This window comes from Lycium ferocissimum, unplaced genomic scaffold (genome assembly GCF_029784015.1).
Source record: "Lycium ferocissimum isolate CSIRO_LF1 unplaced genomic scaffold, AGI_CSIRO_Lferr_CH_V1 ctg8532, whole genome shotgun sequence".
Classification (NCBI taxonomy): Eukaryota; Viridiplantae; Streptophyta; class Magnoliopsida; order Solanales; family Solanaceae; genus Lycium; species Lycium ferocissimum.
The window spans coordinates 7,070-33,627 of NW_026727303.1; the positions used below are offsets into that span (position 1 = coordinate 7,070).

Genomic DNA, 26,558 nt, shown 5'->3' on the forward strand with positions numbered 1-26,558 from the left:
TCTCTGTCAATCGACAGAGCTCAGCTAAAGCAGATGCACAGCGGGCGTTTTGTATGGAAATGGTAAGGCGAAGTCTTTGAGGGTGAAAGGAGGGTCGTATGGTAGCTGAAAATGGAGGAGGAAGAGGAGAGAGGAGACGACAGGGAGAAAGGGGGTATTACACGAAAGTAGAGTGGCAATCTGCCACGGTTGAAAGAGGTTCTGGAATTTGCTAATTGGGGAGAGAGGTGAGGGAGTTGAGAGGGCAGTGGGTGAAAGGGAGAGATGACGAGAGAGAGAGAGAGAGAGATCGGAGAGAGAGAGTGTGTGGGCGGCAGAAAGAGGGAGAAAAGAAAGAGGGAAGTCGCGTTTGGACTCGTTTGTTCATTAGGTTAAGGAGTGAAATTGGATTGGCCGGATCGGGTCGAGGAGATGTGGCTGGAGCGGGTAGTTGAGAATTGTGGCCGGACCAAGATGGAGAGGTAAGAAAATGTGGGTGAATTGTTTTGGTCGAAAATTTGGGTCATTTGTATTGTTGGGGGCGATTTGTTTAAACGGATAGTAGGCTGATTTGGGCTATTAATTTAATAACTAGTATAGGATATATTATGATAAATTATGATTAATAATGATATTAATAGTAGTAGAAATAGTAGTGAAAATAAAATATTTAACTCGTCAATAAATTTAGAAACCCGAAGAAATAAAATTCGAATAAAGGAGGGACAAAATTGGGTGTCAACAACAGGTATAGTTCGCCCTACGCTGCAGCCGTGGCGCTCACTTTAGCAGTGCGCCCTTCGAGCAAGTTTTTCAAATGCCGGCGGGGCGAGGTAGGGGGAGGGTGGAGCATCCGGCTCAGCGATCCTCGGCACCGCGTGTGTGCATTGGGCGGTAAACGGACCCGCGAGACGTCTCCTGATGTTATTACAGGTATATTATCAGTTTCCTCCCATGGTGTTTATGCACTGATTTATCCAGGTTTCACTTTATCATATGTTACGCCCTTTGTTGCAGGCAAGTTTGGGATAGAGCTTTGAGTTGATTAAACCTTTTTTGAGGTGTCATGCCGATTGGTGATCCGGTTATAGCTAGGCGGTATCCGAGACTCCGTTTTGTTATAGTTTGTGACCGCCACATCGTAGCAAATCTGATTGAGTTAGATATGATTGATTTTGATATTATTATGGGCATAGACTGGTTGGCTTCTTGTTATGCTAATGTTGATTGTAGAGCAAAGATGTTTCAATTCAAGTTTCTAGGCGAGCCAGTCCTAGAGTGGAAGGGCAATGCTGCTTCGCCTAAGGGTAGGTTTATTTCCTACCTTACGGCAGAAAAGATAATCAGAAAAGGGTATATTTTTCACCTAGTTCGAGTTCAAGATGTGCAAACGGACTCACCGACTCTTCGATCTATTCCCGTGGTTAATGATTTCCCGCACGTGTTTTTATGAGCTTCAGCATTCCCCCCAGAGAGGGAGATTGATTTTACTATTGACCTATTGCCAGACACTCAGCCAATATCTATCCCTCCTTATAGGATGGCACCTACGGAGTTGAAAGAATTGAAGAAGCAGTTGAAAGATTTACTCGAGAAGGGCTTTATCAGGCCTAGTACATCACCGTGGGGAGCGCCAGTGTTATTTGTAAGAAAGAAGGATAGCTCTTTGCGAATGTGTATTGATTATAAGCAATTGAATAAAGTGACTGTAAAGAATAAGTATCCGCTCCCCAGGATCGATGATTTATTCAATCAATTACAAGGCGCTAAATATTTTTCGAAGATAGACTTGAGATCAGGATATTACCAGGTCAGGGTCAAGGAAGAGGACATTCCGAAGATGACATTCAGGACTAGATACAGCCACTATGAGTTTCGTGTTATGTCGTTCGGGCTAACTAATGCCCCAGTCATATTCATGGATTTGATGAATCATGTATTCAGGCCCTTTCTAGATTTGTTTGTAATTATATTCATAGATGATATTCTGGTTGATTCGCCATCAGAGGCTGATCATGCAGAACATCTATGGACAGTGCTTGGAATTCTTCAAGGTAAAAAGTGGTATGCCAAGTTTTCTAAGTGTGAGTTCTGGTTGAACTCTGTGGCTTTTCTGGGTCACATTATTTCAGAGAAAGGCATTAGAGTGGATGCCCAAAAGATTGAGGCTGTGAAGAATTGGCCAAGGCCCACGACACCAACGGAGATACGTAGTTTCTTGGGCTTGGCAGGTTATTACAGAAGGTTTGTAGAAGGATTTTCCTCTCTTTCATCCCCATTGACTAAATGGACTTAGAAATCGGCTAAGTTCCAATAGACGATTCTTGTGAGCGAGTTTTCGGACGTTGAAGGATAAGTTGACGTCGACTCGCTTTGACTCTTCCGGAAGGAGCAGATGGCTATGTGGTATATTGTAATACTTTGAAGTGTTGGATTGGGGTCCTTGTGTTGATGCGAGCACGGTAAAGTTGTCGCTTATGCTTCTAGACGATTGAAGAAGCACTTTGTTATCCAACCCATGATCTTGAGTTAGCGGGAGTGATTTATGCCTTGAAGATATGGAGGCACTACTTATACGGCGTCCATGTTGATATCTATACTGACCATAAGAGTCTCCAGTACATCTTTAAGCAGAAAGATTTGAACTTGCGACAGAGGTGATGGTTAGAGTGGTTAAAAGACTATGATGTGGATATTCTGTACCATCCCGGGAAGGCTAACGTAGTAGCTGATGCCCTCAGTCGTAAATCTATCGGTAGCTTGTCACACGTACTACCAAAAAGAAGAGAAATGGTCCGTGAGGTTCATCGATTAGCTAGCCTCGGAGTTCGATTGATAGATCCAGGTGATGCGGGAGTTACTATTCAAGACACAGCGGTGTCATCCTTAGTAGTAGAGATAAAGGAGCGTCAGTATAAGGATCCTGTTTTGCGCTGACATTGCTGAGATACAACACCTCGAAAAGAAAAGACACCCTTTGTGATCACAGTGATGGAGTGTATCGGGCGAGATTATGTGTCCCTAATGTTGCGAGCTCCGTCGGCCCGATTATAGGGGAGGCATTACTCCCGCTATTCTATTCACCTAGGCTCGAACAAAGATGTTCCATGATCTCGAAAAGTTTATTGGTGGGATGGTATGAGAGAGATATAGCGTAATTTGTTGTTCGGTGTCCAAATTGTCGGCGAGTCAAAAATAGCATCGAAGCCCGAGAGATCTATTTCGTGTATGTAGGCTATGGAAATTCCGACGTGGAAGTGGGGAGGTATGATATCATGGACTTTATTACGGGTTGCCCCGTACTCGGCGGAAGCGTGATTCGATATGGGTCATAGTTGATAGGCTTGACACCAAGTCGGCTAGTTTTACGCATTTGTCGAACTACTTATGCGGTGAGGATTATGGAAGGCTTTATCTAAAGGAGATTATGCGACTTCATGGTGTTCCTACAACCATTATTTCGGATAGGGGAGCAAGGATTCACAGCCAGGGAGAACTCGCTGAAATCTTTTCGGCGAGATTGGGAACTCGAGGTGAGTCTTAGCGGGGGAAAAACGTTTTACCCCCAAACAGATAGACAGGCAGAGCGTACTATACAGACCCTTAAGGATATACTTAGAGCTTGTGTACTTGACTTTCAAAGCAGTTGGGATGATTATTTGCTTCTTATCGAGTTTGCATATAACAACGGTTACCATTCCGGATTCGGATAGCTCTGTAAATGTGAGGCCTTATATGGCGGAGATGTAGATCGCCCATAGGATGGTTCGATGTCGGAGAGAATCAGTTAGTAGGCCTAGACTTAATTCAGCAAGTTGTTGATAAGGTGAAAGTGATTGGGTGTTCCTGAAAGTTTCGCCTATGAAGGGAGCGATGAGGTTTGGCAAGAAGGGTAAGTTAAGCCCTCGATATGTTAAGCCATATAAAATCATTCGTACAGTAGGCACAGTGGCATATGAGCTAGAATTGCCTTCTGAGTTAGAGTCGGGACATCCGGTATTTCGTGTATCAATGCTTCGTAAATGTATCGGCGATCCTTCAAGAGTTGTACAAGTAGATGCTATCCAAGTGACCGAGCAGTTATCATACGAAGAAGTTCCAGTGGCTATATTGGACGAACGGAGTCATGTATCATTGTGAGACCAAGGATGTAGCTTCGGTTAAAGTCTTGTGGAGGAATAAGAATGTTGAGGAAATGACTTGGGAAGCGGAAGAGGCAATGAAGACTGAGTACCCGCATTTATTCCCAGCAGTACAGGAGGTTCAATCTAAGGCATCATCGCCCCCAGGTATTATTTTATTATATATATATATGATTGATATATATATATATATATATATATTATAATATGTGGCCCTGTGTGGCATTATTTTGGGTTGCTGTGTGCAAGACGGATTGGTATAAGTGCACGGGAAACTCTGCTGAAATTTTTATAACCCAGGATTCCTCGAATGTTCCTAAAGGGGGAAGAATGTTACACCCCTCATTTTCGTAGTGGTAGAACCTATGGTTTCCTAGTCGGGTATGCCCTTGGAATAGAGACCCGAGCCCGAGTTTGGAGGTAGAAAGTGCCTTACCCCGTGTACGAGGGTACCAACAGATATTCCTGGCAATTTATAGAGTTAGAAGTTGAACGAATCGAATCGATGCGATCTGAACTGAATCAGAAAAATCTACAGATTACCAGTCATTGTCGACGGGTCGTTGACATGGTCGACGGACCGTCGATGTGCGGCGTCGATAGGGTCCTGCAGCCTTGCATCTGCAGGCGTAGGTCGACGGAGTAAGTCAACGGGCCGTCGAACCGATCGTAGCCTTTAATTCCGAGCATAAATAGGTGGTTCACGACCCTATTTCATGGTTCACGACCCTATTTCATATTTTCCTCCATTCCAAATTAGAAAAACCCTAATATATTCTTTCCCAATATTTTTCATCATATTAGCAAAGATTTGACAATACCCAAACCCCGTAAACCCGAGCTTGTGAAGGAGAAGGTTGCTTTTAGGGTTTCTTCAAGGTTGTGAAGCTTAGGGAGTTGAAGTTGAAGTGATTCTTGGGATTTTTGACCCCTCAAGGTATGTAAATGATTTCTACCCTTATATTTTTAAGTTGATTATCAAGAGTTTTAGTGATTCTAAGTAAAGAGAGGATATTTGTGGAAGTGGTAAGTTGATGAAGGGCAAGGTAGGAACTTGAGGCTATTTTTAAGAGATGATTGGGGATAGATTTAAGTATATTTTGATGTATATATTTGTTGTCATCGTGTTGTGGGTATTGTGGTTGATGTTGGATCGAATGAGAAGTTGAAGAGTTGTTAAGCTTATAAGGAAAGCATTGCCCATACATTTTTAAGCTCTATATGTATCTAAAGATGATTAGTAAGCGAGGTAAATAGCCTAATTAAGCCCTATGTTATCTTGATTATAGACTTGCAAGTTCGAGAGGTAGAAGTTGGATGATTGAGTATACTTTAAGGTATGTTAAGGCCATTCTTTCCTTCTTTTAGCATGATCCTATGACATGATCCGACAAGCGAGTAGGCAAGCTTCCATATTACTCCACTCTTAGAAGCATTAGAAGTAGTTCAGTCTTTGATGTTCATGTACCCCGTTTATAAGTAATCCTTGTTTCATGGGTCCGGTCTTATGTAGCGTTCTAGGCATACAATTGATTCGTGTATTACATTCATTATATATATTCATGGACATTGACCTATGACCAGAAGGCGTTATATACGCGAATATTATTTATATATATGTGGGGTATGAGAATTTCTCCATCAGGCGTTATATACGCATTACCACCGATAAACTCGTGGGTGTAATATTAATGATGATATTGATTATGCCGCAGAAGGAGCCGATATGATATGATGAGATGCCATAGAGGCTTTGCAAGGCGTATATATACGCACACATATTAGGCGTTATATACGCACACATATATAGATGTATGACCTCTCTTATAGGCATGAAGCATGCATATTATGGGAAATTATTGGCATTGTCGGTTATACAAATTTATGTAGATACGAGCGGATACTAGTTCATACAAATACATGCGATGGTCATTTCGGTTTATGAGTTCATAATCTTATCTATGATTCTTATGTATAGATGTTGTTCTTATGCCTTACATACTCGGTATATTATCCGTGCGACTCCCAATGTTGCTCGTGGGGCTGCGTTCGCCAACTTGTTCCAAACTTTGACAAACTTATTTTCGTTGATTTGCTTGGTCCGGAATCTTCCCCAACTCCCCCTTACATGATATTTATCTATTATAGATCGTAATTCATCCGGTCCATTTTGATCCCATGGCTTGTACCTTCCAAAATTCAGTCGGACATCTTTGGTATTCCACCCTTTTGAGATGTGTATGCATATGGGTATGCGGGGTGTAACACCTGTCCTGTCCTTTCTATAGCTTTTATTCCAGATGAGGTACGTAGGCAGTTGTATGTAGTAGTCGGTGATGTAGCCTTGTCGGCTTCTATTCTTTTGTGTATAGTATATGTGGCAGCCCTAGGCGGCTTGCATCGTTCTTCCGCATGTTGTGTATATTTGCAGATTGTACAGAGTTTTGATGTTTCCCTTTTATGAGATCAGTTTATGCCATTTATGGGTCCTTGACGTTCAGTATGGTTCAGATACGTATTTAGGGGTGTTTGGTCATTAGAGGTCAGGCGCTCGTCACGACTCATCGGTTTTGGGTCGTGACACTTTTCGTAATAATAGCTTTTTCGTGATATAGTCCCCCTATTTTTATAGGGTTATATTTGCTATCTACCTATAAAAACTTTTAGAATTTTATAGGGTTATATTTTCCGTTATTCCCTTATTCATTTATGCTTACTTAATACTTCACATATAATATGTAGACAATTTAAGATATAATTCAATTATGTTGGTGTCAAGTTTTAATGATGACAGTTTTACTTGTGTAGGTATGGAAATAAAATCAAATAAGGGAAGCAAAGATATCAAGGGAATCATAAAGTCATCAATTATTTATGACAACTGCAATCAAGTCTTAACAAGGAAGAATTCAATCAAGCCATAATTGAAGGTGATTGCGCTAATAAGGGAAGACAAGCTATCAAGGAGAATAGTACAAGATCAAATCATATTTATGATAACTGCAATTATGAGGATTTACATCAAGCTTAAAGCTCTCAAATCAAGCCCGAGTCTAGGATATTTTCCTTCATTTGAAGGAACATGAATTGCTACTCAAAGCAGATTTACATGGAACGAAGAATCTGCTCCAACAGCTCTAACTTTATTCTTGGAATATAGGATCCTCAATATTCCTATTTCCAAGGATCAAATCTCTTGGGTTGCTTCTCTGATTTCAAGAGCCAAAAACGACATCAAGCTACCAGCTATTTAACGAGATTCTACCAGACGAAGGAAATATACCTTTGTCTCATTCTCTCAAGTTCTCTGCTTTATTTTTCATAAACATTGTATTTCTGAGCGATCTATAGTGTAAACAAAAAGAAAGAAGAGATATAGTATAGTTTGTGAGGCATTGTACCAAAAGATTACGAGTGTTTTGAATGTAGACATAGGAGCTCCATTCAAACAACTATTATACCAAACCTTTCACAAAAAAGCTGCAGAGAACACCCTTGCAGCCCAAGGGGGCTGGATTAGGATTGACATTGAATCTTAACCATTATTAAATATTTGGTGTCATTTATCTTCTGCATTTTACTTTAGCATTTACTGAGTTTACAGTCGACTACTAGTCTTACCTAGTCGACTAGTCAATCGAAAAAGTTACAATTCCCTTCCCCCCCCCCCCCCTTGCACTTTCAAATTAGCTTACAAATACAAATATCTTCACTTTGCCATGGAATGTGGGGATTCACTTGCTAAATATGAACATTATTGGATCTTTATTTGTATGATCTTCTCTTTTCTCAATATCCTTTATCACTTTATTTGTCTATGAAAGTGGAAGAGTTAAGAGGTTAAATATAACTTTGATCTTCATTACAAGAATTAAGGTAGATTTACTGTTTATAGTTTTCAATTGCTAGAAAGTTGTGCTTTTACATGTTCTATCACAAGACCATGATTATACAAATTAGTACTTCCTCCGTTTCATGTGAACCCATTTGACTGGGCACGGAATTTAAGAAAGTAGAGAAGACTTTTAAACTAGTTGTGTAAAATTAGTCATATATATATATATATATTGTGTGGCTAAAAATCATTGCATAAAGGTAGATTCTTTCCAAATATAGAAAGAGGTTATTCTTTTTTGCGCGGACTAATAAGGAAATGGGTTCACATAAATTGAAACAGAGGGAGTATATTTTTTCGATTAGACTGCTTGTTTGATTAATGATCAGTTATGTCGCCAAGAAAAAAAAAGCGGCGTTACTCACCATTTTGTGTAATGAGAAGTCTTATCGAAAGATTTTTTTTTTTTAAATTAAAGTTGCTTCATTACATAGATTAATTAACAATATGTGTAATTTTCTTCTCAATTGCGTCAAGCGCGGACATATTCACTAGTTGCAAAATATGTCCAGTGGATACTTGCAATGCAACATTTGCATGGATTGGAGGTTGATTATTGTACTATGAATTTGCAGATTCTTGCAGTAATAATTGTACATGCTACTTCAGCAAATTGTGTAATACATATATTCAATGATGCAAGGACTATTGGTGGAACACCAAAGATAAATGATTGTTAAGCTGCTTGTGGAAGAATCACAGCCTATGAAGAACTTTTTTTCTTCCTACAATGTAGTGGGAGAAAGAGAAGTTGAATAAAATGATGGTTATTGCGTGTTTGGTTAACAGAATATCTTTAAACAATTGGGAAGCCACTACAAGAAGTCTAAGCATGAGCCAAGGTTATGTGATGAGGTAGATGTAAGCGCTTTTGATTTTGAGGAGGAACACATTTTACTCTCAATCGACCAAAGCTCACACGGAAGTTCACTTAGTAAGGTTGCCAAAATGTTATATCATTGTCAACATGCTGGTCTGAAGTGAGCTTTGCCTCTTCATAGGCTGGATAAGGGAGGTGATTTGACTGATGACACAGGTCAGGGAAAGATCATGCAGTACAATGGGTTCTTAGCTCAGCTGTTATATTCACAGTTTGATAAATTAAGAGGAGATCGTTTGTTGATCTATGGGATCAAGAAATTAACTGTGGAGGTACTTTATTAGGAAGAAAGGGAATACCTTACAACTATTTCAAAACTTCGGGGTACTGAGCAGCAATATGTTCTCAAGGACAAAGGCTTCCTCTTCACAACATGCAACACTACAACATTTACTGTAAAATCCATATATGATGAATTGATGATCACTGTTACTTTGACATAGATGGGGGGCCAAAGTCTGAAGGGAACCTCATGACAAATTGCAGTACACAGATGGCTTAGAGATTATATGAGGTTCCTTCTGCTCACTATATCATCATCAGGGGCCTATCATTTCAAAGAACCATCAGGATTTATGTGGTCTATTCAATTTCTGTTGCTCTTGGTTTTTAGGTAACAAAAAAGGGCTAAGATTTTCCAAATTATCAAAGCTCATGGTATTATCACATCTTCCTTTTCAAATGATTGGTGCACAAGTAGTCTAATGTTGATCCCAATTTTCTTTGTATTGTGCTGGTTCTGATAAGATGTTAGCATAGATTTAGGCTTCAAATAACGATTTTATCTAGTCTTACATAAACTTGTTTTTACAAACTCTAAAGAACGATTCTTCCCTGTACATCATATGAACTTTAGAGCATGAGCTAAAGTTCATATGTCATTCCTATGTTTAACATGTGCTTGTAAGGGACATCAAACACCTTATTCCTCTGCCTTATGTTCCTATTTAAAAAGTTATAACAATAATTTATTACAACTTTCTTGACCATACTAGATTCCTCTTTGGCTATTACATCGCGGACCCCTTCAAGATGAACCACCGCGTTTTGCTGGGCTCTGTCTAGCACTTCAAGTTCTCTATCTTTTACTGATTCTTCTTCCTGTTGTTCACTTATGAACTCCCTAAGCCTCTCAAGTAGTGAGCTTTCAAATGGCTCTTGGCTGTTGCACATATCATTATATCCGTATGTCACCACACAGTGGAAAACATACAAATCAGCTGGATGCGCTCGACTGAAAATGAATCTTTTTCCCGTTGGAGATTCACTCATAGGAAGTGACTTGAAGGACACAAACAAAAGTACAGAATGCACGGCGGGCACATTTGTTAGGTAGTGCTTGAAAATAGGTGGAATACCGTGGACAATATCTGAATGGAAGATAGCAAGTCCTGGTAAGCGATGACAATTTATCCTAGCCATTGTTTCTTCCACATTATTGATTGAGATACTCTGGTCTAGCTCAAAGTTGTATATCTTCCTGTACACATAATTCCATATGTACATAATTGACATAAGGAACAAGGCAAAAACAAGCTGCATATATCCCCCTTGATTAAACTTATATAGCACGGAGCTGAAGTAGATAAACTCAACCCCACCAATAACCAGACAATAGGCCATCACGATGAGGATGTGAGTTTCCCAGATCAGAACCATGACTAATACAATGAATAGTGATGTCAAGCTCATCACAAGCACAACAGCTATTCCTGTAATTGAAGAACAAAACAATTAATCTAACTTACTCATCAGATTTTTCTTAAAAATAATAGTTACAATGCAAAAAGAGGTTATACCATAAGCGACCCCAATCCTTTCAGTAGTCCTGAATCCAAGAGTAATGGCGATGCAAGCTAACATAAGAAGATAATTGACTTCCGGGATGTAGACTTGTCCTCGGTGCTTGTTCGATGTATGAACAATTTGAACACGAGGGAAGCATCCCCACGGAAGGGACTGTTGAATTATCGAAAACGTCCCAGAAATCATAGCTTGACTCGCTATTACTGAGGCTAAAACCGCCACCACAAAAGTTGGCCAATATACAACATCTAGGAAAAGAAAGCATTACATGTTAATAACTTTTGCCACCACAAACCACCACACACAACATCAGTAATCTCATTATTTACGGATGGTTACTTATAGGTGATAAGATAATTAATGTATAAATTCATTGGTATTGTCTTGTTATAGAAGTTGAATTCGTATGTCAATTATGTGCTTACGTGGTATGGACTTGAAAAATGCATCAGCGACAAACTGACTATTCTTCCTTAGAAAAGAGGCTTGTCCAGCATACGCTACAATTAGAGCTGGATATGTTACACAACACATGCTTATTTTTATAGATCGAATAGTGAAATGGCCGACATCTGCAAATAGCGCCTCAGTTCCTGCAATTGATCATTAAATATTAAAAGTTGGAGCAAAAAACAGTACTTTTTTTCCTCTCTGCTTTCATTTCCTCTTTAATTAAGAGTAGTAAATTTGAAGGGTTCCTAACAAAGAATGGTTACCTGTTATTGAGAGAACAGTACCGCCAAGAGAAATCCAAGCATTCTTCTTGTTTCTCTTGAAATAGTCTATGATATATATGGGGTTAACGGCTTTCACAACTTTTGCATCGTACTTAACCAAGTTATAGATGCCAATACTACCAATCAGTGAAAACCAAAGACAAATTATTGGTGCAAAAATTATTCCTACTTTGTCTGTTCCTAGTCTTTGCACCATGAAGAGAAGTACTAAAATAGCAATTGCTATCCAAACTACCCCCTCTGCATCTCAAAAAAAGTAAAAATTATTAACAACCAAGTGAGATAATATGCATGTTAATTCACTGATTTTGTATTTTTTAATAGAACAACTTGCAAATTACCTTCTGTCACGGCTGAACTTGCTTTTTTTAGACCTCCCACAGCAGACAATACTGCACGCATCTTTTTCTAGTTTAGATAATGAAATTAAATTTAATTTGCTGCAGATCAAATATGGTAAAAGAACCATGCCTGAAATGCAGGGAGTGAGAACACTGTCCGCAATGACCATGGAAGTACCGAGCATCGCGGCAAGGAGAAGAAACAACTTCCAAGTTTTGCTGTTTTCTAGCTTATATTTGAGTCTTAAAGCCAGACGATTGGCATCATTTGGCAACTCCTGGCTGCAAGTCGACAAGTCTCCGTCTTCTGCTCCTTGACTTAGAATTAAGCCCACATTTGCATGTCGACATATCAAAGAATACAATGCAAATGTACCTCCTGTAAAACAAAAAATTATAGTTAGTTTTGATAGGCAAATACTTTAGGGTAGTGAAGTGAGCTATTTAGCAATTTGGTTTAACATAGAACTATAAATTACCTTGCACTACAAAGTAACACATATGTAGCTATGAAATTTTAGCAACATAGGAATCATGATTAACACCTCATATTTAACTATGAAGTACTTCATACAGGTAAGTGGGGGATTAGTGATAAAAGATGAGAAGGAGGATTAATGACCTTCTCCATTGTAAGTGGCTCGGAGAACGATGAAGATATATTTGACGAGAGCAATTAGGGTGATGGTGTAGAAAATGATGGAGAGGACCCCAATTATATCGTCCTCGTGTTTGATCCCATTAGAGAATGTGCTTGAGTAAACGTACATGGGTGAGGTTCCCATATCTCCGTACACCACCCCCAGGCTATGGAATGCTGTTCCAAGATCGCCATATACTAGTGTCATGCTTTGAATAGCCATTTGTAAATACAACACCCACCACTTGGCTGCCTGATAAATTAAAGGCACACATATAAATATTGCACGTTAGGATGAAAATAAACATAATTTCTTGATCGAGTCTTTGGAAAAAGCAAATATCTAGAATGACATTATCATGTTTATTAAACTACTATCTAAAGGATGAAAACTTTAATAGAACTATTCTCTGGGCACACGCGCAACCATTAATAAGTAATTGTTTTATAAAGACGTGTGAATAATATTTAATTATATGATTGAGTATATAAAATGAATATTATATACAATATATCTTATGTTTAAAGCAGTCAAACTTACAAAAGATAATTTAGAGGAAATCACAGAAATCTTGATTCAAATGAATTTGGTTAATGTAAACCTATGGTAATCAAACTTAGTTGTTGTCGTACAATTGAGAAAGTCATAGTTAGTAGTAATTTGTATCTCTATGAACCCATCTTCCTCAAAATTCTTCTCATTATGGCTAAATAAAGTGATAACGTTGAATTTATTATAGTCTTTGTTGCTCCCAAGCCACGGACCAAAGAAGTTGAAGGATCAAACACTCTTGAGCATTAAAAAAAAAAAAAAAGAAAAAAAGATCAAACACTTGCCTCAGCAGATATATAAAATCAAACGTCATTCAGATTAAAAAAAATATAAAATTTAGTACCTGTAATTTTATAAGAGAAAGATCATACTGGCTTCAGAATCAAAAGAAAAGAGTGTCATTATTAATATTAGAGCAGAATAGCCCCTTAAGTAAAATAGATAAACAATAATAAAAGCAGTTCAAAACACTTGTCAGATTAAAAGCATGCTAAATTAATAAACAACATTATAACAAAGAAAATTATTTTAACTCACCTAACATTTTTATAGTACAGGGTGGGATTATGTAATTGTCCCTGGAAACTTCGCATATTTGCTTTAATGTCTCTTTTATCTTCATATGAATTCATGGATATATTTGCCTCAACTATTTTTGTAGTTCGAGTAGAACAAAACAAATCATCAACAGAGATAAAATGAAAAAACACCTCTCTTTCCTTCGTGTCCATTTGTATTGCCAAAACGTTCAGTAATTTAGTTGGGACATCCGAAGACGCTATGTATAAATTAGAGGACTTGAAGAGGTGTGTAAAATATTATTATATGATGAAAAAGGTTTGATGACATAAGCAAACCTTGTCGGATGTGCGGACATGCATGCTACCAGACTCCATTTCTACAATAGTAGCCTCCGATAAAGTTTGATGAGGAACTTCCTCCATGATCAATTGTTGTTGTTGTGGGACTTCCTGGATGCTGATGATATCCATAGTGCGAGACACTGACCTGATACATATAAGATATATTAAGAAATGCATGACAAACTGATGCAGTAGTAAAAATACTAGGAATTTTAGAAAGAGAAAATGACCTGCATACCTTAATCAAAAGTACACCTCTGTGAGATCTGAATATTTGAGGGACTAAAGTATTCTTCACTGGTTGTCACAGCCAAACCAAATGGTCTATATATAAGGGAATTGGCAAAAAAAATCTTCCAATTTTTTCTTTATTTATTTCTTCGTCCTTTGGTTTAAACTTTTAATACTCTTTATTATTTATCTTTTAGACTATATCAGTGCTATATATTGAACACAAGTGAATCGCATAAAAAAGGGACAATGAGTAAGTAATTATTATGGTAGGAACCCGTCAATTTCTAACCCCCGAAATTTTTAACGAAGTCCCATCATTTGTAGTAAATTTTCTCTTTTCAACTTGTTCCTCCTGTGCACTTATGAGCTAGGCCACCACTAGGGTTAATTCGTCAAAAAAAATTACATTTTGAATTATTTTAACTTCTTCGTAGGTTTATGCGTCAGAAAGTCAAATATTCCGCCAATTGGCCAAGAATAATTATATTCACTAGTCAAATAAAAAAAAAGTGCAATGTGTAAACATTGTATATTTTATGTATATTTTTCTTATTTTTTAAAAATTTACATTTACAGGCTATTATTTTAGTGAATGATTATTTATGTCAATATCTCTTCTTCTTTTTATAAAATGCATGTGAAGGATAGTGTATACTTTTTTGTGTGAATTTGGACTTATATTATTCAAGATTCTTTTTTTTAAATCAAATAAATTTACTTATTTAAAAATTTAATGAACAAAACACTAATTCCTTTGATTCAATTGTGTGTCGTACTTTTTTTTTTTTGGTCTGTTCAAAATAAACATTTTATATTTAGTAATTCATTGATTCTAATATCTTACATAACATGTTTTGAATGACAAAATTTTCAAGAATAATTTGATACGTACATGCTCATACACGGGGGATTCTTTTTGCTTTCACTTTGAGTAGGGGTGTACAAAGTAAACCGACAAACACACACCAAACCGATAAAACCGAGTCAAACCGAAAAAACCCGACTAATGGTTTGGTTTGACTTGGTTTGGTGTTGAAAAAAAACCCGACCATAATTGGTTTGGTTTGGTTTGGTTTTAACTAAAAAAAAGTCAAACCGAACCAAACCAACCCGACATTACATGTATTCAATTTTTAAAATATTTTATACATAAAAATATTTATTTGTAATGTAATTTATAAATATTTCTTAAATTTTTTCGTAGTTTTTTATCCATTATCATATTATTCAAGCTTGAATTTAGAATTTTGAATGTCAATAAGTTTTATATCCTATGGATGTTAGTAACTCAAATAAAGTCCAAACCAAAACCAACTCAACACTAATGCTAACAAAAGAAATTCAATTTACCACTAGGAATGACAATAATGTTGGATATCTATTCTTTAGTTTTGCATATTTGATTTAGAAAGTGAAAATACATAACTTAAGTTTTTTTCTTTGTCGTGTAATTAATACTTATTAGCCGTACTTATTTTAGCATAACTTGGTATTTTTAGATTATGGTCATTTTCTTTATGGCTTGTTAATTAGCAACATTTATTTTAACCGATTTTATTAGCTTTTGTTGAATATTTTAATACAATGTCATCACTCTTCTCACATTTTGTGTTATTTTTTTAGAAACACCTTAATTATGTAATTGTATTTTACTAGAACTAAAGAAATGTTTGAAGTAAAAGTTATATGTTTTGTATCAAGACTATTCCGGAGAAAAAACCCGAAAAACCCGAGAAAACCGAATAACCCGAGAAAACCCGAGGTTGAAAAACCCGAATTTTATTGGTTTGGTTTGGTGTATATATTTAAAAACCCGACGCAATTGGTTTGGTTTGGTGTTTAAAAAATCCGAACCAACCCGGTCCATGTACACCCCTGTCTTTGAGAGAGTAAATCTTTAACTTTGAATGCCAAACTTATATTGGAACCAAGTGATGTGATTTCCTTTCTGGATAGAAAATTCTCGACAACTTAATAATATGTTTGTACGTGAATTGCTAATCACCTAACTTCTCTGACGTTTTCTTTGATAACCATGTGGCTCTAGTTTGTGTCTTTTCTCTTTTTTTTCTAACTTTGTCATATGTCTTCACCCCCTAACTTTTTCAAAATGTAGGAAGAACTATTATCTTTTGCAGCCAAAGTTGGATGATAAAGGATCAACAACTTCAATGTAATTCTTTTTAAAAAAAAACAAGCATATTGTGAAGAGCACTTAACTCACGCTTCTGTTCCACATAGAAGTCTAGAAAATGCAAAAGAAAAAAAAAATGTTCAGTTTTATGTGCAGTCCCTGTTTCCTTTCACCAGTTTTATGTGTAGCTCATAATTGATTTTTTTTAATGAATAGGTTAGGATTGTTTTTTTATTCTAATCAGCTTTGTCTGAGCCGGTTTCATGCAGCTGGATCTATTTTACAAAGTGTACCATCTCTTAGGTAATTAATTATTTCTGTGCATAGGAATTTTATGCCAAACAAACTCAATTTATTATAGTAGTTAATAATTTAGTATAGTAAGAATATGCATTATTTAATCATCTTAAGTGATAAAAGTGTATATACAAACACATGTCGTGTATTTATTCCTCTTACCAGCACATACTAGATGACGCTATCCACGAGACTTAAAAGATATGAAAAAATCACCTCTTTTTGCCTTTATTTGTTATTAGTTCCATTTCAATTTCTTTAAGTTACGACTTTACTACTCTATTTTTAATACGTATATGATTACTGGTTTTGGTGATTTCAAACATAATGAATGGAGTATATTATCTCAAACATAATGAATGGAGTCATTTGCTTGGTCAAGAATTCAAACGCAATATTGTTTAGTAAATACTATTTTCTAAATGCTTGTTATGTATTAGAGCATTCAGAATTCTGCAGCGCATTTTAATCTCACCATATATTTTTACTCTTCAGTTAAATTTTTTTTTTTCTGATGTATTAACTTGATTTGCTATCAGATAGAGTAATATATTTAATGAAATATTGTAACTTCTAAAACTATGTTCATGTTTCATGAATATCAAAATATTTTTGCAAATTTTTATATCAAATTGAAACAGGAAAAAGATAATTTTTTTGGTGTATATATTTATCTAGAAGGAAAGGGGAAATATATAGGCAAAGAGATATTTTTCTTCAACTTCTACTTATACTACATTCATGCAATTTTTAATTTAAGAAAATGTAAAAACTGATGTGGTTCCATTATTTGACCAAAAAGAAACGCAGGCAGCATTCCATACAAATGAATAAAATCCACATCCTTAGTGGAGTCTTGACTCACAAACGTGAACTCTATTTCCCTTTTTTTTTTTTTTTTTTTTGTATGGGGATGTTGTGGGCCTATAGTTTCTGTCCTTTATCCCCCCCACAATATTCAAACATTTTAATCTACAATAAATTTAGGGAACTGGCATTGAGAAGAGCTGTAGTAGTAACTCGAGTTGTGTTTCATTAATATATTCAAATTGTGTTATTTATATACAAAATTAGGATGTTATTACAGGGGTTTGTTCATTTTTAACCTTTTCTAAATGACCACACTGTTTACGAAAATTTTTATGTACGCCCTTGGTAAGTGTTGTGTGCATATATTTCTCGGGAAGCTATTCACTAACAACCTAAAATTTTCTGCATTTCCTTGACGCAGATTGGAACAAGATAAGAATTTTAATTACTTTGGGTTTCGATGTGTCAAGTGTGCATGTGTAAGTACGTTTCAATAATGTTCGGGGTGCAAAAGCTAGTATAATAGATGAGTTTCCTCACCAAAATGAGGAAGAAAAGTACAATAATAATAGTTTGGTGGTAGTAGTAGGTCCGTTTCTTTTAATTGATTCTTTCTTTTGAGAGGAGGAGAAAAAAGTAGCGAAATACTTTGGGTGTTTGGTACATTTTTTTGCGCGGAGTGCCCTTCGTTTGGGGTGGTCTTTAAATTTTCTTTTTTCATGTTGAAATCTTTAAAATTTGCGCCCATTTGCTAACACCCATAGGTTCAGGTTCGAACCCACGCGCGGTCAAAATTTTAAAAAAAATTCGCAAGGCAAGTTTAAATTTCGCTATGCGGACCGGCATACTTTGTTGAGAATTACTAAAGTTATGCGGACCGGCATACTTATGCCTTGTGGGCGGACTTGGCATAAGTATGCGGGTCAGATAACTTTGATAATTCTTCACAAAGTTATGCGGGTCGCTAAGATAAAAGTTGCCCATTAAAAGTATGCCCCCGCGGCATAACTTTGTGAAGGAATTATCAAAGTTATGCCGGACGTGATACTTATGCCTTATGGGCGGACTTGGCATAAGTATGCGGGGTTAAGATAACTTTGATAATTCCTTCACAAAGTTATGCCGGGTCCGCATAAAAGTTTGCCCGTTAAAAGTATGCCCCCATAGCATAACTTTGTGAAGGAATTATCAAAGTTATACGGACCGGCATACTTATGCCGTCACCCATAAGGCATGAGTATCCGGGTCCGCATAAAATGTGTAATTCCTTAACAAGTGTATCTTTTACGTGATAGCTAAATTTAAAGCTTGCTTTGCGAATTTTTTTTTAAAATTTTTGCGCGTGGGTTCGAACTCGAATCCTATGGGTGTTAGCCGAAGGGCAAAATTTAAACATTTCAAATATGAAGGGCAAAATTTAAAGACCACCCCAAAAGAAGGGCAATTCTGCGAATTGCCCTGTTTGGTATGGAGTTTTCAAGAAAAATAGTCTTTAGTTGGTTTTGAAAAATATAATTTTTTCTTAAAAAAAAAAATTCTTAAAAAAAATGAGAAATGGCTTCTTTAGAAAAAAGAAAAAAAAAAGATAAGGAAAACGAAATTCATAAGTTGCATTCAACATTGATTGTTCATTCCTCGTCTTCCAACATATTCTATCCTAAGCTCATCCCTATGGTCACCACACCCTTAACCCACCTCTCACTCGTAATATCTGCCTAAATTATATATAAATGCTTTCAGAATAACAAAGTTTTAATATCGCTAAAATGGTTGTTTAAGAATTTCTATAAAGATGACCGGTGGGCATCACCGTTTTATCTGCTTTTCGCGCTAATTATAGTCGTCGTTTCCCACCTCTATCAACTACCACAACCACTAACCACCTTGTTGACAGTCACAACCACTTTCGCAGTATGTCGTCATCACCATAAGCCACTATCCCCAACCATCAATCACATAATTACCGACAATCAGCACCACTATATATCGCTAATTATTGTTATCATTCACCACCACCAGCTGTTATTATCATCCGCCATAATTATCAAACACCACAACCAGCTATGTTGATGACCATCAACAATTAACATTAATCACTACTGACAGCCACCATCACCACTAGCTGTTACTATCGACAACTACCACTATCAGCCAGCATCATCCCAATCGACATTCACAGCAACCATCCATAGCCATCACCACACCAATCGTCATATAAGTTTCTAAAATATTTTAGGTTAATTTAGTATTTAGATCTTAATATAATATTTTAATATTTAAATGTGTATTCATATTTGGAAATCTTAATGTGCACCTTAAGATGTGTATTTAAATTTACACATTTTTATAATAATAAAAAAAATGCGGCATTAGTAGTAAGTACTTAGCAGCACATCATGAAATCATTGGGTTATTCCCAATTTATTCAGCCTTTGACATTGTCTTGATGATCACATGTTGCTCTGTCATAATATTTACTGCTGTTGTTTTGTGTCTTTTTTTTTTTCTAACTTTGGCATGTGTCTTCACCCTAACTTTTCAATAACATGGGATGACAGGTTCTTTTTGCAGCCAAAGTTTGGATAACAGAAGAATAACAACCTAAAAGTGAAAAAAAAAAATAAAAAAAAATGATCAACCTGAAAACTTTAAGGAAAAGGGGCTTTGTCATCTGGAAAGAGCAAACAAAAATAGAAGTCTCATTATTTAGTACAATGCACATCGAAAGCTAAACCTCAAACATTTAAGGAAAGAGAGCTTTGTCATCTGGAAAGAGAAAGCAAGCAAGAATAGAAGTCTCATTATTTAGCACATGCACATAGAAAGCAACCATGCGAAATAGCGATCTATTTACATATTTCACAGTGTTGTCCACACATGAAGACCATGAAATGCAAATTAAAACAATGCTGAGTGCCTGAGTTCCATGTGCAGCTCAGATTGTTTTTTTCAGAAGTTACCTTATTAAGTAATTTTATCCTTCATATCATACTAATTATTTCTATAGTTTTTTCAAAATAAGTTTATAAGTTTATATAAATGTATGACTGTATCAAATAATTAGATGATTATTAAATTTTGTAAAAACAAAGTGAAAACACATATGTATATAAGATATGCTTTATATATTAAACGGAAAAGGCTCAAATATGCCATCCAACTGTCGGAAATGGCTCATTTATGCCATTCGCCAATAGTTTAGCATTTGTATCTTATCGAACTATAGAAATAGACTCCTTTATCATCGAACCATGGGAAATGGCTCATTTTATGCCATCGAACTATGAAATGGCTCATTTATCCACTCATAGTTTGACTCATTTATGTCGTATCGTCCATTATCAAAATGACTCATCCATGCCATTTTTCATTAACGCCGATTTTATAATACCAGATATGACACGTAGCCTCCAATTAGAGGTCTACGTCGTTTAATTAAACCAACCTAATCTTAAATACCAAATTAATAAAAAATCCGATCCATACACCTTACCCACCAACAATCATAATCTAGTTGGAGGCCACATGTCATATATGATATTGTAAAACCAACTTTAATGAAATATGGCATGGATGAGTCATTTTGGTAGCGATTGTGACGGCACAAATGAGCAAACTATTGATGAATGACATAAATGAGCCATTTCCTATAGTTCGATCGCATAAATGAGTCATTTCGTAGCATTCGATGGCGTAAATGAGCCAAACTATTGACGGACATAAATGAGTATTTCGATAGTTGGATAGCATTTCTTTTTCCGTATATTAAATTTTATAATAATAAAGTATTGGATCAATAAATTTTCGTGTGATGGAAACTACTACAAGTCAAGTAATTCCACCTAAACTATCAAATCCCAAATTTATTGTGTTATTATTATATTAAAACTGAAATTAATTGTATCATCTTGAGTAGCAGGTCACGAGGTATTTCCTCAACGTTGAGTTGCAAACTATAAAATATTAAATCTTTTTCCTCTCATATAATTTAAATTTCACTTCTCGGACATTTAATCAAGAAGAAAAGGGAAACTTTAATAGCAAACAGATATTTTCCTTCAATTTCTATTATGCTCCACGGACAGTCTATTTAGACTTAACTAAGGAGATTAGCTCCCCAAGCAATGGGGCAGAGTGCAACCATGCAATTTTTTATTTTTAAAATACAGAAGAAGCATAAAACTAAAAATGATATGGAGTATTTTCTCCATCTCAATTTATATGAAACATTTTTTTTAGTTTATCACAAAAAATATCACTTTTCTATAATAAGAAATTGCTTAATTTTTTAATTCTTTAATTTGTAGTCACACAAATATCTAAGATTTATTTTAGATCTCTAATTTAAAAAAAAAAAAATTAAACTTTGTAACTAGTCAAACAAATCTCGTAAAATTGAAGGGGATACCATTTTGTCCAAAATAGAAACCACCCCCCCCCCCACACACACACAACAAACACACACACAAGTAGTTTAATCTCGCCTATTGTACGTCTTCCATTTGAATTGACGTCAAAGGGACCCCGACAATCTTTAATAATTGTTGCAAATGAGGAAGAAAGAATAATAGTTAGGCCTGTTTGTCCGTTTCTCTTATGGATTTTCAAACACGCCCTTTATTCGAGATGATTAGGACTTTCTCTGTACAACACAGAGGCAAGGTTGCATCTACTTATAGTATCACATCTTGTTTGGCTGACTCACCAACCGAATCGGAAAGAAAGGCACTTAAATTGTTGATTAATAAAATGATATTAAGCCAAGCATCTACCAGGCCAAAATCCAAATACGAGCTCACATTCAGTAGAACGAGTCATGATACTCCTTAATTGGTCAAGTCAATTAAATAAAAGAACATCAATAAAAGTGGAATGAAGTACTACAGGGAAAGAATTGGAGTTGAATTTAAGGAACTAAAAATGAAATGAAAAGTTCCAAGTAAGCCTATTGGCTATATATGAACTTCATCATGTTGCACCTGAGAGTTAAAAAGGAATGATCAATCGTAATCCATCCGTGGCTTACTATAAATAGCTTCTAAAGTAATACTACTTGTAGTTGTAACTTGTAAAGCATACCTATTCCTTTTAAACATTCTAAGTTTGACTATCATTCCAAGTGACCAGACTCAATGTATCAAGTTAATAATTACTGTAAATTTTAATTAAGGGCTATATATATATATTTTAGGAGTTAATATTTTCTTGAGAGATGTCCTAAATTAAGGGCAATATATATTTTAGAAGTCAGTATTTTCTTAAGGGGCATGTTAAAGACAAAGCTGACACTTACTTGAACTGGAGGGAAAATAAATTTGCATTAATTAGCCGTAATTACTCCCTCAGTTAAACTTGACGTTAAATCACGTTAATTAATAAATGAAGTATGTATGAGTAATTAATATCAATGGTAAAACAATTAAAAAAAAAAAATTGTCTTTCTTTGATATGCTAAAGTGGACAAATAACAATAAAAATACTACATTTTTAATATTATGGACAAGTAAAAGTGAAAGTACGACGTAAGTGATAAGAATCGTATGTCAAACATGTCATGTATTTATCTCTATTATGTAAAATTCCTGTAAATTTTCACTTATATCAATCAACACAGATACCAAATAATTGTATTTACCAAAACTCTCATTACACACCAAATCTTTACCCCTTCAAAAGTTGATCAAAACAAACTTCTAGTGCAGATAAGAGCTGTACTAGAACAATAGTAACAAATAACAGGTAACACTAACTCTTGTGAAATCTCAAGTACTCTAAGCCCTCCATAAAATATTTCTAAGGAAAGACAAAACTGAATTGCTCCAAAAGTCAGACAGAATCAACAGTACTCAAACAACACCAAAAGAAAAATACTAGGCCACCTGAAGAATCCCAAAATAAGATTTTTTTGTTTGCATAAGAAATCATTTCTTCTTTGCATCACCAGCCTTCGTCTTCTTTACACCACGGACCTTCCTGGCCCTGTTCTTCCTTTTCTTCATTTGTTACCTAGACTTCTCAATCTTAGTGTCAAGCCCATTCCTGATGAGCCTATACTTTGGCTCGTACTTCTTGGCATTTTCAACAGAATCATAAATCAAACCAAAATCCTGTTGATTTCCCACCTCAAAGTGTGTGCGGAACTACTTGAAAACAGAAAAAAGCATTTGGGTCCTTCACCTTGTACATCCTAGCCAACTTCTCCTTCAGCTCCGCCTTTGAGACGTTGGCTTTTCCAGGATGAAGTACATCAATAATGAATTGCTTCCTGGCGAGAAGCCTGTTGGTCATGAACTTGTGGGTCCGAATACTGACTGCCTTGTCCGCCATAGCCATACTTAGCTTGGCTGTCTCTTTAGGGCAAAGAGTGACAGAGGCAGTAGCGATATTTGCAACGAGAGAGAGAGAGAGAGAGGACTAACAGTGAAGTACATATTAACTTTCAGTGTGTGAACTAGAGAGAAAAACACAATGGACCTTTTACTTATACGTGTGGTGGTAATGCTGATAGTCTTTGCTATGGTAATCATCACAATCGCTTGTAACTGCTCGTGTAAACGGCATCGTTCCTCATTTACCGAGGAGGCGGTGGAGGAACCACCACGTCCAGCGGCTCCGTCCGCCAACACAATGGTGGAGATGTCTCCGGCAGTCATGGTCATCATGGCCGGCGATCAGGAACCTACGCATGTCGCAGTTCCCTTGTAGTTCTCTATATATGTGAAATAATAGATGTTGGGTAAATCTTAGATGTCTTGCTTTAATTTATTAGAATAATCATGTGAGATAAGTAGTATTTATAAATTAAATGACACAATGCTTTCTGTAAAATGTTATGCAGGTTTATACTATCTCTTTACGTACATTTTTTCTTAAGTCTACTAGAGGTAGGGCTGTTCAAAATCGAACCGTAACCAATAACCCAACCGCAAAATTGACTTATCAGCTTATTGGTATTGGGTTATTGGATTAACAGTTGGTGAATGGATTAAAATTTTATAATTAACGGTTTATCGGTGCGGAGACGGATTACTCAAATTTCTTATCGGATAAACCGTTAAACCGTTAAAAATTATTATATTTTTATTTTTATCCCTTAGGTATATGTGAAATCACAAACTGCAAAAGTACTTTTGTTATATTCCAATAGGTTTAACTCTTTGTCGGCCAAACATGATTATACAAGGAAATAAACACTATTTCTATCATTAATGCCTTCAGTTACCACTTGCCTACTTCATATTTGAAACAACAACAGTAGAATTGATAGTGTAAACTCTACCCTAAGAAGACTGTCATACGGTCACTGTATGATATGTAACGAACATATGGGGATGTTGTAAAGGGAGTGGAAGCTGTAATTTCCATTTCGTCGGTGAAAGTCGGTGAACATATGTCATGATTTTAATTTTTATTGTCTCGTAGATTTAACCGATGCATCGCCCAGTAACCGCCCGATTATTGCTAACCCGATATTGAACCAACCGATATCTTATCGGTTGGCTAGCGGATTAGTACGTTTAAAAGCCAATAACCGATAAGCCTAACCGTTAAGTGTAATAATTCGCCCAATAAGCAGCCTTAACTAGAGTCAGCAAGAATCGAACCCGATCGGCCCTCCTCTAGGTTGAATAATAAAAAACTAATTTATCAAAGATCACTTAACACCAATATTATAGTGATAATAAATAATTCAATTTCTGAAAACTGAATATACAGAGCATTTTTCTTCTTGTTCTTAAGGGTTTTACATACTCCACTTGGTCACCTCTCTTTGTCTATTTTGCAAAAGCAAAGAAAAAAGCAATTAAGGAGGTCATTTCGGAATTAGAGATAATATATTCTCTTAAATGACTTTCCTTATTAAGATATCGAAATTTAGAGTGTGTTTGGTATGAGTTGAAAACGTTTGCCATGGAAAATGATTTCCAAGAAAATGTTTTCTAGTGTTTCGTAACCAAGCAAAAAACAAATATCATTGTATAGCTAACAAAACACAATGGGGGTGGCATGGGTGGGGAGTGGGGGTGAAGGGGTGGCGGGGGTGGGGGTGAGGGGTGGGATGGTCAGCGGTGGGGGTTGGGGAAGTTGGGTGGGTACGGAGGGGACATAAACTTGGAATGTCGCTTTCCGTATTTCCATTAGGGAAGCTCATTTTCTCATTTTTAAGGAAGCCGTTTTCCTAGTAGAAAATGTTTTTCAAAATATTTTCGACCAACCAAACATAGAAAATTGAAAAATGTTTTCCTCCATAATAAACACACCCCCTAATCCCTTTCCACCATGATTATATCGTATATTAATTAATTGAAATACTCACAATAAAAAGAAAGATGTAGTTAAAAAAAACGTAAAATAGTAATGAGAAGAAAGGATCTCCATGAAAGCAAGTGAGGTCTTAAACATTAGTCCGTTTTCAAATGCGGGAAGGATAGACATTCCGCCCGATGTGAGGTGGGATGAAGCCCGCCAGTAAAAGCTTTTGACAAAAATAAAGGAATCACTACTAAAAAACAGAAAATCGACCAAAAATTTTCGACCAACCTTTTGTCGAAATAAAATCGACCACACGTAGGTCGAAATTTCCAAAATTTAATTTTTTTTTTTTGGATTTTCGACCACACGTGGTCGTTATGTAAACATGAAATAAAATTTCGACTCACGCGAGGTCGAAACTTTTTTTGGTACAAATAACAAATGAAAAAAAAACATTTTCTAAAAATTAAATTATATAAATAAAACAATTAATTAAATAAAAATAAAAACATATTTTTCGGTCCGCACACGGCCAAAATAACAATCCGAAAATTTAATTATACTTCCCTCAACTCTTCAATCGTCCTTCATTCCCCCTCCCAAATATTTTATACTTCAAACCCAAATTCCCATCACCCCACCCCCTACCCCGCCGACGCCCATCCTCGCTTTTCGGGGCCGACGCCCATCCCTACCACCGTCCGTCCCTCCATCGCCGCCCTTGCTGTCCGCTCGCCACTAAAAGGTAAGTACTCTTGTGGCATTTTTTTTTTCCAAATGGATGCACCAAACTTCTCCTTGGCTTCCTTGTCAAAGGGATCTTCACCTAAATACATGAAGTATAGGCCCTGCAGAGTAGTTCACTTTCCACCTTGCTCACAATCTCACCCATAACTACATTTTTAGTGAGGTTTAAGTTTAAAAATAAAGCTGGAATATAGATAGCACAAAATCAGAAGCCAAACGTCGGGGGTGTGTTTGCATGAATAAAATT

The 26,558-nt window shown here is 36.2% G+C and overlaps 1 protein-coding gene and 1 pseudogene across 1 annotated transcript; both read right to left on the bottom strand.

The window, feature by feature from the left end:
- Positions 1 to 9,463: 9,463 nt before the first annotated feature.
- Positions 9,464 to 13,977, bottom strand: LOC132045907 (potassium transporter 5-like). The gene is made up of 8 exons (XM_059436476.1): positions 13,831 to 13,977; positions 12,403 to 12,673; positions 11,911 to 12,159; positions 11,781 to 11,831; positions 11,419 to 11,679; positions 11,128 to 11,295; positions 10,696 to 10,950; positions 9,464 to 10,608 (listed from the first exon to the last, which is right to left on the bottom strand). Exons 1-8 carry the CDS (start codon positions 13,963 to 13,965, stop codon positions 9,761 to 9,763), a joined length of 2,238 nt encoding a protein of 745 aa, XP_059292459.1. The 5' UTR covers positions 13,966 to 13,977; the 3' UTR covers positions 9,464 to 9,760.
- Positions 13,978 to 23,032: 9,055 nt separating this feature from the next.
- Positions 23,033 to 23,666, bottom strand: LOC132045906 (small ribosomal subunit protein eS24z-like; annotated as a pseudogene).
- Positions 23,667 to 26,558: the final 2,892 nt, after the last annotated feature.